We start from the raw sequence: 20,600 nt of genomic DNA on the forward strand, positions 1-20,600 counted from the left end.
TATATAATTTAATTTTTATAAATCAGATTATTTCGATTTTTTTAATATTTATAAATAAAGATATTTAGTAATTATTTACATTCTGTATTTTTTATAAGAGCAGTACTATGCTGAATCGCTGAATCATGTTTTTTTGTTGTTATCTAAAACAGCAGGATGTTAATTAAATTTTTATTTAATTTATTGCACATTTTTTTGTAATCAGCGATAAGGAATTGATTTTGCAACACCGTGACTATCTCTGACAAATAATATGACAACACTGTGAATATATTTTTCCAACTCAGCAGTGACAGTTGAGGTTAGTTTTGTGATTTTTTCGTCTCTGTTATCATGTTTTAATAGTTTTCTCAATTAAAACAAGAAAAGGACAAGGAATAGAAACAGTTACAGCTTAAAAATGGGTCTACGAGGGATTATTAAATTCATTTTTCGAAGATCTTTTGAGATCCTCGTTATAGGGGTCTTGTTAGCTCTTCTTCCTAATCTACCACCTTATGCAAAAGTGACCAAACCATTTAGGTACGTAATTATTTAGTTTTTATAAACTTGCTATGTTTTTTAATTTAAATTTCTGAATTTTACGAAGGCTATTCAAGTTTTATCGCCTTCTTTTATGACGCGTTTAATATAATGCCTTAAAACAGTTATTTAAGCTGCATAGATTATTTTTTATTAGATTATATATATTTATACTGTTCTAATCCTAGTGTGACACCAGCAAAACCGTTTACCGGTAAATTAGCTTTAAACAATCGCCTAAAAGACGTGGAAGTATGGCACAAAGGAGATTTTCACGGACCAGAATGTTTTGCCGATTACAATGGTGAATTATACACCGGAATACTACTGGGCGATGTAGTTAAACTAACAGGGGAACATATAACACCGGTAGTAAAATTCGGTAAGCCCTGCAAAAGTATTCATGAAGAGTCGAAGTGTGGAAGACCTTTGGGCTTAGAGTTTGATAACAATGGCAATTTATTTGTTGCCGATGCTTACTATGGATTGTTTCAGGTTAATATTAAAACCGGTTAGTATAAAATACAGTTGTTTATGTTTCTTTATTAAAATCTTATGAATTTAAGGTGAAAAGAAGGTTTTGGTTGACCCAGAAACTGAAATAAATGGTAAAAAACCTAGATTGTTCAATTCTATTGTTCTCGCGAGTAATGGCGATATATATTGGACTGATTCAAGTACTGATTTTGGTTTGGAGGATGGGATTTTTACTGTACTGAGCGATCCAAGTGGAAGGTAATAATTATTATCTAAATAATTAATTATATTATTAAAAAACGTAGTATTATTAACAGTATATGTTTGGTATTGTGAAGAAAATGTCTTCAAGTTGATATTTGCCTTATAATTTTGATTTTCATATAAAAGCAATGCAGTTCTTTTTCAATCGTATTAACCAGACAAAATAAGAGGTGACCTTCAGACTGCTCTAAACTATCTTACTTAGTGACTGGGATTTATTCAAGAGTATGAATGTTTATTTTAAATTATCTCGTATAAATATAAAATATTTTTATCTGGTATTAATATGCACGTTGAATTAAGTGTTTTTTAGCTGGAATTATTGTGCTATAATTATTTTAATATTTATTTGATTCAATAGTACTTGTGTTTCAAGAAGGCATGTGAATTTTTGTTATAATATACCGGGTGTTTTTTGAAAAGTGGCTTACCTCTATAACTTATTTACTTTTTCAAATAAGAATGACATAGATTGGTATTGATTGACGTATTCAATTAGTCTCGGTCACCTTCCTGTTTCAAAGGAAACAGCTATAATACAACTTATGATTTTTAAATGGCACCCTCGGTAGTTTTTTACTTTATTTGATAGAAAATGACATGTTCAATGGAATAACTTATTATATGTCAACTTTTGACATTTTCAATAAAGAAAAAATAGTGTTTTAATTATCAATGAGTGGTCAAATTGTCGTTACATTTATTGTCATGGCACTCTTGATTGGAATTTAAAATACTATTTTATTTTAAGCAAAAATGTCAAAAGTTTACATTAAAATACCGTAGGTACCATTTCAAAATCAAAAGTTGTAGTCATTTCCGTGGAAACAGGAAGTGAACGAAACTAATTGAATACGTCAATTAATCCTTATTTATGTCATACTAGTTGAAGCCTGGCGCATCCGCCACGACATCAGGAAAAAAATACTTTTTATTTTTTTTTAATTAAATGAAAAACAAAAAATCCGGCGACGACAGTTTTTAGAAGGGCCAGCTAGCTATCTTTTAGTAAAAAAAGCAACTTTTTAGAGCAAGTCGTTACTTCAGTAGAGACGACACACATAAACATTAGCATTTTATATACCCGGGTGCGTCTCAAAAGTGGCTCAATCCTATAACTTTTTTATTTTTTCAGATAAAACAACGAGATTTGGTATTTTAGTATATGACATAAATTGGGATTGATTGACGTATTCAATTGTTTTCGGTCACTTCCGGTTTCACCGGAAATGACTACAACTTTTGATTTTTAAATGGCACCCTCGGTACTTTTTTCTATAGAAAATGACACTCTGAATCGAATGACATATAATATGTCGACTTTTGATATTTTGGCATATGGTTTATTTGAAATTGTAACATGCGGTTCATAACAACAATTTGACTCAAAATAACAAGTGTGTGGTATCAAATTATTCGTAAAAAAAATGCTTTTTTCAGATAAAACAACGAGATTTGGTATGTTAGTATATGACATAAATTGGGATTGATTGACGTATTCAATTGTTTTCGGTCACTTCCGGTTTCACCGGAAATGACTACAACTTTTGATTTTTAAATGGCACCTTTTCCAAGGCTCCTTGATTAAAAATTAATGTTTTTAACACAGCCATGGCACTCTAGATTAAAATTTAAAATAGAATTCGTTTTTGAGTGACTATGTCAATGTAAATTGACATATGATATGTCATTCGATTTCCGGTGAAACCGGAAGTGACCGAAAACAATTGAATACGTCAATCAATCCCAATTTATGTCATATACTAACATACCAAATCTCGTTTTATCTGAAAAAATAAAAAAGTTATAGGGGTGAGCCACGTTTGAGACGCACCCGGTATTTATGTACCTAGATATTAACATTTTTACCTGGAAAAAAAGCTATAGGGGTGAGCCACTTTTGAAAAACACCCGGTATAAACAGTACACTATGATTCATATAATTATCTTTTTTTTCAATTTTTTTTTTCTTTTACCACATCATCAACAAGATTAAAGTCTCAAGTTAATTATAACTCCATAATTAATAGTGATAAAATAAATGATATCCACTTATTATTTATATTGTTTGGTGATTTGGACAATGACCCCATAGTACGATGATACAGCATGTGATAAAAAAACCTTGCTAACAAATTAAAAATTAAGTATTTTTTTTTCAAGTACATATTTTTATCATTTAATAAATAATTATTTTAAATTACACTTATTTAATGTTTAACTATGACTTTCTAGAAGGATCAACACCTCCGTCTACCATGCATGAATACATAGATAGCATTATACTCCTTTCTTAATTTTTTTATTCAAAAGCTGATACATTTCCAGCAATTCTTGTCTCACTAATAAAATAAGAAGACCGCCAAATATGAATGACCAGGCGCTATATTGATTATTTTTTATATAATATAGATTGATCCATTACGATGCTAAAACGAAAAGAAACACAGTTCTTGTAGATGGCATCCATTTTGCCAATGGAGTAGCTCTAAGTGACGATGAAGAATTTGTTATTGCAGCTGAAACGGTCCAAAATAGAATACATAGATATTATTTGAAAGGTCCTAAGAAAGGTAAATGTACATTTATTTATTAAAAAATGTCTATATCTGGTGGATTCATCTTTCCAAAAAATCCTATATGGGTATTTCGCCACTGCAAGAAAATCTACAAAATAAAATAGTTATTTTTTGTAAACACTGTCACAAATTTCCTATAACAGATGCGAAAGAAGCGACTGCATCGGAAACCGCTCGGCAAACCCCACACGCCTATTGAGTGGTGTAAATACACCAGTCGTTTAGTTCGGAAACCTATGCTATGTCGTATTCGCTTGCTGGAATGACATAGTGCGTGGTTATATGTTTCTTTTTAAAAACGGGTGTAGGATTTTTGTTGAACTTTTGAACTGTTATTTCTAAGTTTTGGTAATTTGTATATCTTATTTAAAATGGGATACAAATGTGTTATAAGGAAAAAAAAGATATCTATAGTATAAAAAATTAATTTATTTAACAAAATTTAATTAAAAATGTGACAAAATAGTACCTTTCTATTGGTTCTATCGGACTTTTTTCGACTATATAAATCTATATTTGTAAACTTTAATACATCAAATATTTTCAATCTAATAAATCATTTAATGATGTAAATAAGAGGAAATTTCTCACATGGGTGGTCAAATTTATAGTTTTCATTATATCAAACAGCCTCTGAGAAATGTTTTCAACTCAAAATGCCTTTAATTATGTTTGACTACATCATTAAAAAGGGTCTTCAAATACATCAATGTGATATTTGTCTAAAATTTGCAAAAGAATCCGAATCTCTGGATAACTCGAAATTATTTACCCATTTAATAGCCTTTGATCATGAAAGTGGAAAAATTTGTTCATTTTATTTACAGGCTGGAAAAATTATTTATATTAAATTTTGATGAGTTTTGCACTGAAGAAAACATTCAGAGGCTGTTTGATATAATGGAAACTATAGAATTTGACCAACCATGTGAGAAATTTCCTCTTATTTACATCATTAAATTATTTATTAGATTGAAAATATTTTATGCATTAAAGTTTACAAATAAAGATTTATATAGTCGAAAAAAGTCCGATAGAGGCAATAGAAAAGTAACAATTTTGTCAAAACTTTAATTAAATTTTGTTAAATAAATTAATTTTTTATACTATAAATATCTTTTTTTTCCTAATCTCCTACGAACTGATATAATATGACGAGTAATCTATTAAATTACTGTGAGATTATATGCCTCGATAACATATTGGTGCAGATTATTTTCACCCAAACAAATAATAACCCAAACTAGTATACATTGATGCGGATTGTCTATGAACTCTTTCTGAAGGTCACAGAAACCTGAACGCGTAAAGCCGGAGTCTCATGCATCCGAAACTATCCTAAAAACGGCGTATTCTGGCGTAAGCGGGTGTAATGACCTTTGAATGGATTTCCAAGTAATTCTATTGGCTGGAAACATTCATCTGTCAGAAATTTTTTTCTGTCAAAATTCATCTGTCAAAAATTACTGAAATCGATTCAAGGTCGTTACGCCGTTACGCCGTGATACGCCGTTTTAGGATAGTGTGCACCTCATGCATCCGAAATCCGATGATACGACGATCCGACGGTGCTCCTATTAGTCGAAATATTTTGACACCAATTTTTATCCGATATTTTTAACTAATCGTCCGACGTCGTATAAAGTTAAATTTTGTTTAACTTTTGTACGATATCGTGTGTTTTTTAACCTCACTTTTTTTGAAAACATTGGTTTTTAAAATCAAGTTTAGTGGGAAGTGGGCAATTTCGGGATATTTGGCGAGGAAGTTATTTTTATAATGTGTTTCTATAAGTGTTTCTCCAATAATTCATGGAATAATACATAATAATAATACATAGTAATTACAGGTCGAAATGTCAAAACTGTCAAATTTCGGAACGAACTTTCGGATGTATGTGACAGGCTTTTTTTTATTTCACACGATAACTTCAAATTTCGGATGTCGTACCATCGGATTTCGGATGCATGAGACTCCCGCTTAATTCGGTGTTCTTTCGCATCTGTTGTAGTTAATTTGTGACACTGTCAGCAGTTCGGTTTACAGATATACAAATTTGCCTAAGGAACAAAAACATGCTTAACGTTTCGGAAAGTTTTTCTCTTTCCGTCGATTTCTCTTTTTGATTTACTTCATCTGTGTGGTTTGTATTTTAAATCATGCGACATGATCGGTTGACAGACAGAGAGATAAAATAAAAAGCGCCACACAGTGTTGCCGGTTTTTCCCTGTGAAGGAGAAAGTGTGTAGAAAAAAATAAACTATGTATTTTAAAAACTTGTCTATTCAACTTCTATCTCTTTTTAATACATTTGATCTGTCTACATCACTGCCTTACACATTAAAATCCAGACCACGCTTTTGTGATGACCCGATTGGTATATACTATCGAAAAGAAATCGGCGTCATAGTTGACGCTTGTCAAAAATCATTCATTTTCTAACCAATTTTGTCTCCGTTTCTTTTACTATACATATAGGACTATCTGTACTAAACTGTTTGTACTGAACGTTTGATACATAATTTACATATCGATTTATCGGGAATCAAATTTTGCCGATATTTATCGATAATTTTCTCAACATCGATATTTTAGTACATCTCTAACCAATGTTTAATTTTAAGATCTATGTTTTGGAGACGATTTTTTCAGAATATTTCTCAATTTTCTTTAAGGTACTCATGATATATTCATTGATGGACTTCCCGGTCTTCCTGACAACCTTAAAGCTGACGGGAAAGGTGGATTTTTCGTACCGTTGGTTATGTCAACAGACGAAGACCATCCCATACTATTCCAATCCATAGGTCCATTTCCTTTGCTTAGGAAAGCTGCTCTTAGGTTTATGGGTATCGTCGAATTTTTATTTAAAAAGTTAAACGAAGTCTACCCCAATGAATTTTTCGAAAAGACAGCTCATTACGTAAGTATTCTTAAGCTACGCATCCGAGTTATCCATCAGCTCAGCACATATAGAAAATTCCATGTAAATTTGTGAGCCATAAAGGCATCTTTGATACATTTTGACTGAACCGGAAAGTTGTAACATAAACAATACGTATGGGGGCTTTATTACTTATTAAAAGCTTCGGATTTCTAAATTTAATTGTGTTTTATAGTTGGGAAGTTTTGCATCGGGTCACGCATTGTTGCCAAATCACCAGGTAACTCTACTGAGGGTCGATAGGAGCGGCAACATCGTCGACAGTCTGCATCATCTCGACAGCAAATTAAAGGAATATCGGAAATGCACATTTTCCGCGATACTTTATATTTAGGATCACCTTTCAACGACTATATTGCTAGGATTCCACTCGATACCATTGGATGGAGTGACTTAAAGGTAAATTTCTAGCTAGATCTAATGTACTTTGTAGAGATGTCCAGAGAAGGATAATGTGATAAATACCTACAGGGTGGCCCATTAGTGTGAGGAAGTCCATGTAAAAAAACCCTGTATAATATAATGTGAGTTTTTTTACGGATTTATTCTGTTATTCTTGGTGTTTAGAAAAATATAGATAGGTTTTTACCACTTTTCCTATATACTGTTTTTAATCAAAGTTTTAGTAAATAAAAGATAGCATGGCAATAACGTAAAATTCTAAATTCAGTTGTGTACAGAAAAATGGGGGGTTACAATTTAAAAAAAATACAATTTTATCATTACTTTTTTTGGCACAACCTGTATTTTAGGATATGCATCTTTATAATCCATGTAACAGTTGTGTAAAACTTTTTTTCATATCTTCATTATCAAGGACGATATTGGACTTTCTCACACTAATGGGACACACTGTATTTGTTCTCATTTTCGTTCTAAATGTTCTCATAATTCTAATTTTTCGCATAATAAGAAGAAAAAATGATAAAAATCAGAATAAAATAAAATAAAAACCAGATTGATTTTCCAATCCTATTTTCTTTGCACTAGTAAAAAAATTTTCTCTCCTTCTCCAAACATAAATTCTCTAGAAATTTACAATATTAGGAGTAATACATACAGTTGTCTAATTTTTATCTTATTTTTTTTATTTATTTAGGTTGATCGCGTTAAACGTTCTGCACCTACAACGCCTAAACCTGTAACAACTACTACACAAAGACCTACAACGACTACACCAAAACCTACTACAACTACACAAAAACCAACTACGACAACCCCTAGACCAACTACGACTACGCAAAGAGCAACGACTACTACTACGACGACTACACCAAAACCGACAACTACTACCGCAAAACCCACTACAACTACACAAAGACCGACTACGACAACGCCTAAACCTACCGCTGCCCCTGCAAAATCGACCAATCAAAAACAGGTACCGCCCACCGCCGCTAAACAGGAGGCGCCACAAGCGAGGCAGGCTCCTCCTCCACAGGCCAAACCAACTGTAGCACCTGTCAAACAACAACCTCCCGCATCTCAGGTAATTATTTAAGACCTATTATATTAACTTAGGTTTTATAAATCTCTCTTTTTGTCGTTGTTTTAACATATCCTAGTAAGACAGTGATGTAGTCTATGCGGAATTCTTGGATTAATTATTAAAATTTCAGACCGTACAAGTAAACGTTTACGAAAAATGTTACCTCTAGGGTTGGAACTTTATTTTTCACAATTAGTTACTCATTTTACTACAGTTGTAATAAATTATATTTAGCTTAGGCTAAGAGCTTAGTGAAGCGACGAGGATAGCGGAGAGCCAGTAGCATGACATTGCGTCCAAAACAAACCTGTCGAAAAAAAAAAAAAAACTAAAGTTGTAGTCATTTCAAAAAGGAAACAGGAAGTGAACGAAACTAAATTGAATACGTCAACAACCTTATTTATGTCATACTAGTTGAAGCCTGGCGCATCCGCCACGACATCAGGAAAAAAAATACCTTTTTATTTTTTTTAATTAAATGAAAAACAAAAAATCCGGTTACGACACAGTTTTTAGAGCCAATTAGCTATCTTTAGTAAAAAAGCAACTCTCTAGAGCAAGTCGTTACTCAGTAGAGACGACACAGCTAAATATTTGACATACTTTATATACCGGGTGCGTCTCAAAAGTGGCTCAATCCTATAACTTTTTATTTTTTCAGATAAAACAACGAGATTTGGTATAAATTGGGATTGATTCACATAAATTGGGATTGATTGACGTATTCAATTGTGCTCGGTCACTTCCTGGCTTTCACCGGAAATGACTACAACTTTTGATTTTTAAATGGCACCCTCGCAATTTTTTTACTTAGAAATGACACTTGAATCGAATGGATATAATTATGTCGACTCCTTGATGATTTTTGGCATATGGCTTATTTGAAATTGTAACATGTGCTTCATAACAACAATTTGACTCAAAATAACAAGTGTGTGGTATCAAATTATTCGTAAAAAAAATGCTTTTTCCAAATATGCTAATGAGCTACCCTCGTTCCATTTGAAAAAATTGAGCTATGATTAAAAATACGATTTGGGCATCTTTTAACCGGCCAGGACAAAACACTAAACACATTAGACAATCAAATCTATTTTTCCAAGGCTCCTTGATTAAAAATTAATGTTTTTAACACAGCCATGGCACTCTAGATTGAAATTTAAAATAGAATTCGTTTTTGAGTGACTATGTCAATGTAAATTAACATATGATATGTCATTCGATTTCTGGTGAAACCGGAAGTGACCGAAAACAATTGAATACGTCAATCAATCCCAATGTATGTCATATACTAACATACCAAATCTCGTTTTATCTGAAAAAATAAAAAAGTTATAGGGGTGAGCCACTTTTGAGACGCACCCGGTATTTATGTACCTAGATATTAACATTTTTATCTGGAAAAAAAGCTATAGGGGTGAGCCACTTTTGAAAAACACCCGGTATAAACAGTACTCTATGATTCATATAATTATCTTTTTTTTCAATTTTTTTTTTCTTTTACCACATCATCAACAAGATTAAAGTCTCAAGTTAATTATAACGCCATAATTAATAGTGATAAAATAAATGATATCCACTTATTATTTATATTGTTTGGTGATTTGGACAATGACCCCGTAGTACAGTGATACAGCATGTGATAAAAAAACCTTGCTAACAAATTAAAAATTAAGTTTTTTTTTCAAGTACATATTTTTATCATTTAATAAATAATTATTTTAAATTACACTTATTTAATGTTTAACTATGACTTTCTAGAAGGATCAACACCTCCGTCTACCATGCATGAATACATAGATAGCATTATACTCCTTTCTTAATTTTTTTATTCAAATGCTGATACATTTCCAGCAATTCTTGTCTCACTCAATAAAATAAGAAGACCGCCAAATATGAATGACCAGGCGCTATATTGATTATTTTTTATATAATATAGATTGATCCATTACGATGCTAAAACGAAAAGAAACACAGTTCTTGTAGATGGCATCCATTTTGCCAATGGAGTAGCTCTTAGTGACGATGAAGAATTTGTTATTGCAGCTGAGACAGTTCAAAATAGAATACATAGATATTACTTGAAAGGTCCTAAGAAAGGTAAATGTACATTTATTTATTAAAAAATGTCTATACCCATGTGGCGGATTCATCTTTCCAAAAAATCCTATATGGGTATTTCGCCACTGCAAGAAAATCTACAAAATAAAATAGTTATTTTTTGTAAACACTGTCACAAATTACCTATAACAGATGCGAAAGAAAGCGACTGCATCGGAAACCGCTCGGCAAACCCCACACGCCTATTGAGTGGTGTAAATACACCAGTCGTTTAGTCCGGAAACCTATGCTGTGTCGTATTCGCTTGCTGGAATGATATAGTGCGTGGTTATATGTTTCTTTTTAAAAACGGGTGTAGGATTTTTGTTGAACTTTTGAACTGTTATTTCTAAGTTTTGGTATTTTGTATATCTTATTTAAAATGGGATACAAATGTGTTTATTTATAAGGAAAAAAAAGATATTTATAGTATAAAAAATTAATTTATTTAACAAAATTTAAGTAAAAATGTGACAAAATAGTACCTTTCGATTGGTTCTATCGGACTTTTTTCGACTATATAAATCTTTATTTGTAAACTTTAATACATCAAATATTTTCAATCTAATAAATCATTTAATGATGTAAATAAGAGGAAATTTCTCACATGGGTGGTCAAATTCTATAGTTTTCATTATATCAAACAGCCTCTGAGAAATGTTTTCAACACAAAATGTCTTTAATTATGTTTGACTACATCAATTAAAATGGTCTTCAAATACATCAATGTGATATTTGTCTAAAATTTGCAAAAGAATCCGAATCTCTGGATAACTCGAAATTATTTACCCATTTAAAAGGCTTTGATCATGAAAGTGGAAAAATTTGTTCATTTTATTTACTGGAAATGGAAAAATTATTTATATTAAATTTTGATGAGTTTTGCACTGAAGAAAACATTCAGAGGCTGTTTGATATAATGAAAACTATAGAATTTGACCACCCATGTGAGAAATTTCCTCCTATACATCATTAAATTATTTATTAGATTGAAAATATTTTATGCATTAAAGTTTACAAAAAATGAAGATTTATATAGTCGAAAAAAGTCCGATAGAACAATAGAAAAGTAACTATTTTGTCACATCTTTAATTAAATTTTGTTAAATAAATTAATTCTTTATACTATAAATATCTTTTTTTCCTAATCTCCTATGAACTAATATAATATGACGAGCAATCTATTAAATTACTGTGAGATTATATGCCTCGATTACATATTGGTGCAGATTATTTTCACCCAAACAAATAATAACCCAAACTATACATTGATGCGGATTGTCTATGAACTCTTTCTGAAGGTCACAGAAACCTGAACGCGTAAAGCCGGAGTCTCAGGGTGCAGCCACACTATCCTAAAAACGGCGTATCGGCGTAACGGGTGTAATGACCTTGAATGGATTTCCAGTAATTCTATTGGCTGAAACATTCATCTGTCAGAAATTTTTTCTGTCAAATTCATCTGTCAAAAATTTTAGCCAATAGAATTACTGGAAATCGATTCAAGGTCGTTACGCCGTTACGCCGATACGCCGTTTTTAGGATAGTGTGGCTGCACCCTCATGCATCCGAAATCCGATGACACGACGATCCGACGGTGCTCCTATTGGTCGAAATATTTTGACACCAATTTTTATCCGATATTTTTAACTAATCGTCCGACGTCGTATAAAGTTAAATTTTGTTTAACTTTTTATTTTATTATCTATATTTTTTTAACCTCACTTTTTTTGAAAATATTGGTTTTTAAAATCAAGTTTAGTGGGAAGTGGGCAATTTCGGGATATTTGGCGAGGAAGTTATTTTTATAAGTGTTTCTCCAATAATTCATGGAATACTACATAATAATAATACATAGTAATTACAGGTCTAAATGTCAAAACTGTCAAATTTCGGAACGAACTTTCGGATGTATGTGACAGGCTTTTTTTTATTTCACACGATAACTTCAAATTTCGGATGTCGTACCATCGGATTTCGGATGCATGAGACTCCGGCTTAATTCGGTGTTCTTACGCATCTGTTGTAGTTAATTTGTGACACTGTCAGCAGTTAGGTTTACAGATATACAAATTTGCCTAAGGAACAAAAACATGCTTAACGTTTCGGAAAGTTTTTCTCTTTCCGTCGATTTCTCTTTTTGATTTACATCATCTGTGTGGTTTGTATTTTAAATCATGCGACATGATCGGTTGACAGACAGAGAGATAAAATAAAAAGCGCCACACATTGTTGCCGGTTTTTCCCTGTGAAGGAGAAAGTGTGTAGAAAAAAATAAACTATGTATTTTAAAAACTTGTCTATTCAACTTCTAACTCTTTTTAATACATTTGATCTGTCTACATCACTGCCTTACACATTAAAATCCAGACCACGCTTTTGTGATGACCCGATTGGTATATACTATCGAAAAGAAATCGGCGTCATAGTTGACGCTTGTCAAAAATCATTCATTTTCTAACCAATTTTGTCTCCGTTTTTTTTACTATACATATAGGACTATCTGTACTAAACTGTTTGTACTAAACGTTTGATACTTAAATTTACATATCGATTTATCGGGAATAAAAATATTGCCGATATTTATCGATAATTTTCTCAACATCGATATTTTAGTACATCTCTAACCAATGTTTAATTTTAAGATCTATGTTTTGGAGACGATTTTTTCAGAATATTTCTCAATTTTCTTTAAGGTACTCATGATATATTCATTGATGGACTTCCCGGTCTTCCTGACAACCTTAAAGCTGACGGGAAAGGTGGATTTTTCGTACCGTTGGTTATGTCAACAGACGAAGACCATCCCATACTATTCCAATCCATAGGTCCATTTCCTTTGCTTAGGAAAGCTGCTCTTAGGTTTATGGGTATCGTCGAATTTTTATTTAAAAAGTTAAACGAAGTCTACCCCAATGAATTTTCCGAAAAGACAGCTCACTACGTAAGTATTCTTAAGCTACGTACCGAGTTATCCATCAGCTCAGCACATATAGAAAATTCCATGTAAATTTGTGAGCCATAAAGGCATCTTTGATACATTTTGACTGAACCGGAAAGTTGTAACATAAACAATACGTGTATACGGGGCTTTATTACTTATTAAAATCTTCGGATTTCTAAATTTAATTGTGTTTTATAGTTGGGAAGTTTTGCATCGGGTCACGCATTGTTGCCAAATCACCGGGTAACTCTACTGAGGGTCGATAGGAGCGGCAACATCGTCGACAGTCTGCATCATCTCGACAGCAAAATTAAAGGAATATCGGAAATGCACATTTTCCGCGATACTTTATATTTAGGATCACCTTTCAACGACTATATTGCTAGGATTCCACTCGATACCATTGGATGGAGTGACTTAAAGGTAAATTTCTAGCTAGATCTAATGTACTTTGTAGAGATGTCCAGAGAAGGATAATGTGATAAATACCTACAGGGTGGCTCATTAGTGTGAGGAAGTCCATGTAAAAAAAACTTGTATAATATAATGTGAGTTTTTTTATGGATTTATTCTGTTATTCTTGGTGTTTAGAAAAATATAGATAGGTTTTTACCACTTTTCCTATATACTGTTTTTAATCAAAGTTTTAGTAAATAAAAGATAGCATGGCAATAACGTAAAATGCTAAATTCAGTTGTGTACACAAAATGGGGGGTTACAATTTAAAAAAAATACAATTTTATCATTACTTTTTTTGGGACAACCTGTATTTTAGGATATGCATCTTTATAATCCATGTAACAGTTGTGTAAAACTTTTTTTCATTTCTTCGTTATCAAGGACGATATTGGACTTTCTCACACTAATGGGACACACTGTATTTGTTCTCATTTTCGTTCTAAATGTTCTCATAATACTAATTTTTCGCATAATAAGAAGAAAAAATGATAAAAATCAGAATAAAATGAAATAAAAACCAGATTGATTTTCCAATCCTATTTTCTTTGCACTAGTAAAAAAATTCTTTCTCCTTTCTCCAAACATAAATTCTCTAGAAATTTACAATATTAGGAGTAATACATACAGTTGTCTAATTTTTATCTTATTTTTTTTATTTATTTAGGTCGATCGTGTTAAACGTTCTGCACCTACAACGCCTAAACCTGTAACAACTACTACACAAAGACCGACAACGACTACACCCAGACCTACAACGACTACACCAAAACCTACTACAACTACCCAAAAACCAACCACGACAACCCCTAGACCAACTACGACTACGCAAAGAGCAACAACTACTACGACTACATCAAAACCGACAACCACTACCGCAAAACCCACTACAACCACACAAAAACCGACTACGACAACGCCTAAACCTACCGCTGCCCCTGCAAAATCGATCAATCAAAAACAGGCACCGCCCACCGCCGCTAAACAGGAGGCACCACAAGCGAGGCAGGCTCCTCCTCCACAGGCCAAACCAACTGTAGCACCTGTCAAACAACAACCTCCCGCATCTCAGGTAATTATTTAAGACCTATTATATTAACTTAGTAGTATAGTTGTTTTAACACATCCTAGTAAGACAGTGATGTAGTCTATGCGGAATTCTTGGATTAATTATTAAAATTTCAAACCGTACAAGTAAACGTTTACGAAAAATGTTACCTCTAGGGTTGGAACTTTATTTTTCACAATTAGTTACTCATTTTACTACAGTTGTAATAAATTATATTTAGCTTAGGCTAAGAGCTTAGTGAAGCGACGAGGATAGCGGAGAGCCAGTAGCATGACATCGCGTCCAAAACAAACCTGTGAAGAACATAGTAAAACGATCTGCTCGAGCGGTTAGATCGAGCGGCAAGATCAATTCAAATAATTTTGTTTTCGTCGCTTTGTCGCGCTGTAGAAAACTATGGATTCCCAAACTCACAAACGGTCAATATTATTGCGCAATATTTCATATTGTGCAATAATATTGACCGTTTAGGGTTTACATTGAAAGGTTGCACAATATATTGTGTCAATCAAAAACAGTTTGATTTTTATTGTGCAATAGTAATTAGTTTGTATCGTGTGTGGATAATATTGCACAATAGTTCAGTATATTTTTGTTTTCTATGCGTGTCTGTCTTGCTGCTCGGCCCTATTTAGAATATTTAGATCAGTGGTTTGTCAGCAAATATGGGATCAAAAGCAAAAGAGGAAGAATGACGATTTATTTTAAAAGTCATCGAAATGTACCATTCTTTGCCAGCTTTATGGAATACAAAAAGCAAAAAATATGGCCTCTTTTCTTATACCAATCTTTCATTCATTTACTTTGACACTTTTGTTTCTTTGTTAAACAAGTGGCCAAAACAAGGGCAATAGCAGCTTGTTTTTTCTTATCCATGTTAACCAAAGTGCAAAACGAAACTAGTTATTGAACAAATTTATTGTACTGTTTGGGGATGACTAACAATATTATTGGGTAATATTATTGCGCAAACATATTGACCGTCTGTGGGCCCCTTTAAGAGAGATTTTATGGGACCAAAAAGATAGTAATCACCATAACCGGTACATTTAAGATAAGCTATGAGATGAAGTGGCAACAAATTTTCGTAAAGGTTATAAAAATTGACTCTCTCCGGTTTTTGAAAATTTCATGTACACTAGACCCAAGAACTGTAAACTAATAGGATTGCTCATCCTCATAAGACGTACGTTCGCTTCTTCCCGCGCTTTAGCTGACAGTTGTGACGTCATTGTAGTCCTTGTCATGATAGTGTGTATTATTAGTTGCCTATGGTAAACTTATAAAAAAAACCAAGAACTGTAAACTAATAGGATTGCTCATCCTCATAAGACGTACGTTCACTTCTTCCCGCGCTTCAGCTGACAGCTGTGACGTCATTGTAGTCCTTGTCATGATAGTGTGTATTATTAGTTGCCTATGGTAAACTTATAAAAATAACAGCTGAGAGATTTTGAGTTAATTATTTTGTCAATTTTAAATGTGAAAAGGGTGTCTTTAAAGTTTTCAGAGCTATAGAGTGTATAAATACGTTCATTTTGTGTTGTGGATTGTGACAAAGTGCTTACTAAGTGCCTACGATAGTGTTTATTAATTATTTTAGAGCATAATATGGAAGTACTCTAAAAAGAATGCTTGCAAAAGGTGATGCTGGGAACTGCTGTTCTTATAAATTCATTATCCGAGTATTTATTACGATTTATACAGTTAATTTTCTATACTGCATACATATAAGGTGTTTAAATAAATTAACTGAATAATGAACGTTTTGTATTCGGCAACCAATAATGCACGTGTGTGTATTATTGGTTGCCGGATAAGGACTAATAACCATGACAAGGACTACAATGACGTCACAAAGCGAGTAGTTTTCGCATGCACCTGGCGGACACTTTTGACTGAACGAGCAGTCCTATTAGGTTAACTGTTCTTGCACTAGACCTTCTGGTTTGTTGGTTTTAAATCAACCAAATGTTTGCGACACTACTGCCCAGAATTTTAGCCACTGTTAACATTTTAAATTATCAATAAGCAAATGAAAATAATAAATAAAATACCTTGCTATTCCTCGCCGCTCTACTATGTTTCAGCACCTCGAGGCTTGCTCGACGCGGTATCGCGCTGCTTGCTCGCCGCTATCCTCGTCGCTCCACTATGTTCTTAGCCTTGGATATATTATCTTCATTTCAGTAGTATACATGAAAGTTTTTAAAATTTTGGTTCTACTACATTTTCCTATACACGTAAAAATCGGCAACACTGTATGCCGGTTTTTATTTTGTCACTCTGTCTCTCAATCGGTTATTTATATTTATCTCTGTCGCATGCATTAAAATACAGACCACGCAGATGAACTGACCAGGATGGTATATCCATTACATAACTAATATAACAATATTTGTTTGTCTGTATTAATATGATTTCCGGGCTAAAATTTAAATTTATTTTCTTAAAAGAAAATGACATATGTACAGGGACATCATTTTAAGTGTCTCACTCGATTTATAATTTTCCTGTTTGGTATTTAAAGATAATAGAAAGATTTTCTAATGTAATTTTTCGCGAGGATGCCGATTCTCTACACCAAAATTTTTTAAAACGTCAATTTTGACAGATACAACGCCATCTTGATTTTTTTTAAATGGAAACCCCCACATATTTTAGCATGGTCCGGTAGACATATTTTAGCTAATTTCAAAAATATATAGTTTAGTATACTTTGCTCTTACCGTTTTCGATATACAGTGGATTTAAAAATGAATTGCTCCAGAATCATTTTAAGTGTCTCACCCAATTTAAAATTTTCCTCTTCTCTATTTTAAGATAGTAAAAAGATATTTCAATGTAATTTTTCGCGAGGATGCCGATTTTCTACATTAAAATTTTTTACAACGTCAATTTTGACAGATACGACGCCATCTTGATTTTTTTTAAATGGAAACCCCCACATATTTTAGCATGGTCCGGTAGACATATTTTAGCTAATTTCAAAAATATATAGTTTAGTATACTTTGCACTTACCGTTTTCGATATACAGTGCATTTAAAAATGAAATCTTTAGAATTATTTTAAGTGAGTCATCCAGTTTACAATTTTCGAATTTTAAAATTCTTAAATCTTAAATTAAATTATTATTATTAATTCTTTAATCTATAATTTTTAAATCCACTGTATATCGAAAACGGTAAGTGCAAAATATACTATATTTTTCTGAAATTAGCTAAAATATGTCTACCGGACTATGCTAAAATATGTGGAGGTTTCCATTTAAAAAAAATCATGATGGCGTCGTATCTGTCAAAATTGACGTAAAAAATTATAATGTAGAAAATCGGCATCCTCGCGAAAAATTACATTAAAATATCTTTTTACTATCTTAAAATAGAAAAGAGGAAAATTTTAAATTGGGTGAGACACTTAAAATGATTCTGGAACAATTCATTTTTAAATCCACTGTATATCGAAAACGGTAAGTGCAAAGTATACTAAACTATATATTTTTGAAATTAGCTAAAGTTTGTCTACCGGGCGGTGTTAAAATTTGATGGGGTTTCCATTTAAAAAAAATCAAGATGGCGTCGTATCTGTCAAAATTGACGTTGTAAAAAATTTTAATGTAGAAAATCGGCATCCTCGCGAAAAAATACATTGAAATATCTTTTTACTATCTTAAAATATTATATCTTAAAATATTATAAACTTATTATCACTTAAAATGATTCTGGAACAATTCATTTTTAAATCCACTGTATATCGAAAACCGTAAGTGCAAAGTATACTGAACTATATATTTTTGAAATTAGCTAAAATATGTCTACCGGACCATGCTAAAATATGTGGGGGTTTCCATTTAAAAAAAATCAAGATGGCGTCGTATCTGTCAAAATTGACGTTTTAAAAAATTTTGGTGTACAGAATCGGCATCCTTGCGAAAAATTGCATTAGGAAATCTTTCTACTATCTTTAAATACCAAACAGGAAAATTATAAATCGAGTGAGACACTTAAAATGATGTCCCTGTACACGCCAAAATCGACCAAGTCAGTGTCAAAGATAGAGGCAGTCAGATAATTGAATGTCTCTCATATGTTGAAGAATGAAGCGAATTTACTTATAAAAATTTTTTAACCAAGATTTACAATAATCTCGCTGTAATTCAAGCCCTGACACAATGTCCTTGCAGATTTATACAGTTTGCCTTTGTTACTATATTTCAATTACTTATTTTTAGACACCACCTGTCAAGGAGAAACCACAAACAGCTCAACAGGTGAAAAACTAGACTGCAACGTATGAATCTGTGATGATAACTTTTTGATAAGTTAACAGAAATTATCTTTATGATGCACATTTAATTAATACTTGTTTAAAAAATGTTCACACCATATATTCTATAAAATTTCAACTAATCATTCCCTTGCATGACGACAGATAAACATAAGTTCTTATGAGAAAAAACATTAGAATTTTTTAAATTGTCAAAGTCAAAGTCCATTTGATCATAAAATTTTAATCCTATGGTATAACTTTCTGTTTAAATACTAATCTGGTTTAAAAACTATACTTATTTTATAGTTATAGGTGTATTCCAACAATGTGTCATGTAAGTACTCTAAAAGCTAGTCTAGAATTACCTCGTACCATTTAATTTATGAGTTAATGCGGATTTTCATGCAGTTCTATAACCACTTCCCGATATGGAAAAATGCATCAAAATGCCTTAAATTTATTTTACGTTATGTTTTTATTGGTCGGTTCTTCCCTGGTGGAATATTATAAGTAATATAACATAAGGCGCTATAGCTAAGCTATAACGAATTAAGATTCGTTATAGCTTAGCTATAGCACAGATCATACAGATTATAAACTTTGTTTTTTCTTTATAGTTTTTCGTGGTTCCAATTTTCGGAATCGGGCACTAGTTAGGTTACTAGTTTGCGCACATAGCACGCCTTTTATGACCTCTAAAATTGTGCAGAGCGCCTGACCGGCACAGTTATTAGAGAGATATCGGAAAACCGAATAGCGTTATGCAGTATTTACGCGTACCTTATCATGGTTACCATATGCGCTAGTCAATTTTTAACGCAACACCCGCTAATAACGTTACCGCCTGACGTAATATGCGGATCAATTACACCAAGCGTTTAAAAATTGCTTAAATGGGCATGTGCGGGTACATTTGACAACCGGGGCCGGCCGGCGAGCGGCGAGATCTTTTATTTTAGGTTATGTTTGAATTGTTTTGAATTATTACTGTTTTATTAGGTAATTTGATATTTAAGTAGCTGGGATTAGTTTTAATTAAATAAATATGGCCTAAAATATGGATTCCACTTCTTTCAATATTAAAGAACCTATAAAGAGGCTTAGGTTTACAGCAGATCACGACTTAGCCCTTCTAAGAGAATTTGTTGCTTGTTGCCCTAAACCCACTGGCAGACGTTGAACAATGAAGCACTGGAAATAAGCACTTTAGCCCTTTAGTTTTAAAATACCTAGTAAACAAAACAATTTCAAAGTTTTAAATTCAATGTTAGGTTAAGTTTAAATAGCGTACGCGACGCGAACAGAATTCGTTCCGATCCGATAACTATAAATGAAGAGAGTTAATACTACCTCACGTAAAGGAAATAATACCTGGCCTTATTACCGTCCATGCACGCTATTCGGTTTAGCGATATCTCTCTATTACGCTGTTTATTGTTATTTTACGCGAGTTTATTTTTGCGAACAGGAAATTTTACTCGTTTG

The 20,600-nt window shown here is 32.5% G+C and overlaps 2 protein-coding genes across 2 annotated transcripts; both read left to right on the forward strand.

Annotated features, from left to right (window-relative positions):
* Positions 1-277: 277 nt before the first annotated feature.
* On the forward strand, positions 278-19,708 carry LOC115890400 (adipocyte plasma membrane-associated protein-like). Its single transcript, XM_030910628.1, has 8 exons — positions 278-522; positions 711-1,033; positions 1,089-1,257; positions 3,676-3,836; positions 13,073-13,320; positions 13,519-13,743; positions 14,444-14,848; positions 19,078-19,708. Exons 1-8 carry the CDS (start codon positions 401-403, stop codon positions 19,126-19,128), a joined length of 1,704 nt encoding a protein of 567 aa, XP_030766488.1. The 5' UTR covers positions 278-400; the 3' UTR covers positions 19,129-19,708.
* Positions 6,625-8,303, forward strand: LOC115890398 (integumentary mucin C.1-like). Its single transcript, XM_030910627.1, has 3 exons — positions 6,625-6,766; positions 6,963-7,186; positions 7,887-8,303. The coding sequence occupies exons 2-3, from the start codon at positions 7,091-7,093 to the stop codon at positions 8,286-8,288; spliced, it is 498 nt and encodes a 165-aa protein (XP_030766487.1). The 5' UTR covers positions 6,625-6,766; positions 6,963-7,090; the 3' UTR covers positions 8,289-8,303.
* Positions 19,709-20,600: the final 892 nt, after the last annotated feature.

This window comes from Sitophilus oryzae, unplaced genomic scaffold, assembly GCF_002938485.1.
Source record: "Sitophilus oryzae breed Bouriz unplaced genomic scaffold, Soryzae_2.0 scaffold_864_pilon_pilon, whole genome shotgun sequence".
Classification (NCBI taxonomy): domain Eukaryota; kingdom Metazoa; phylum Arthropoda; class Insecta; order Coleoptera; family Curculionidae; genus Sitophilus; species Sitophilus oryzae.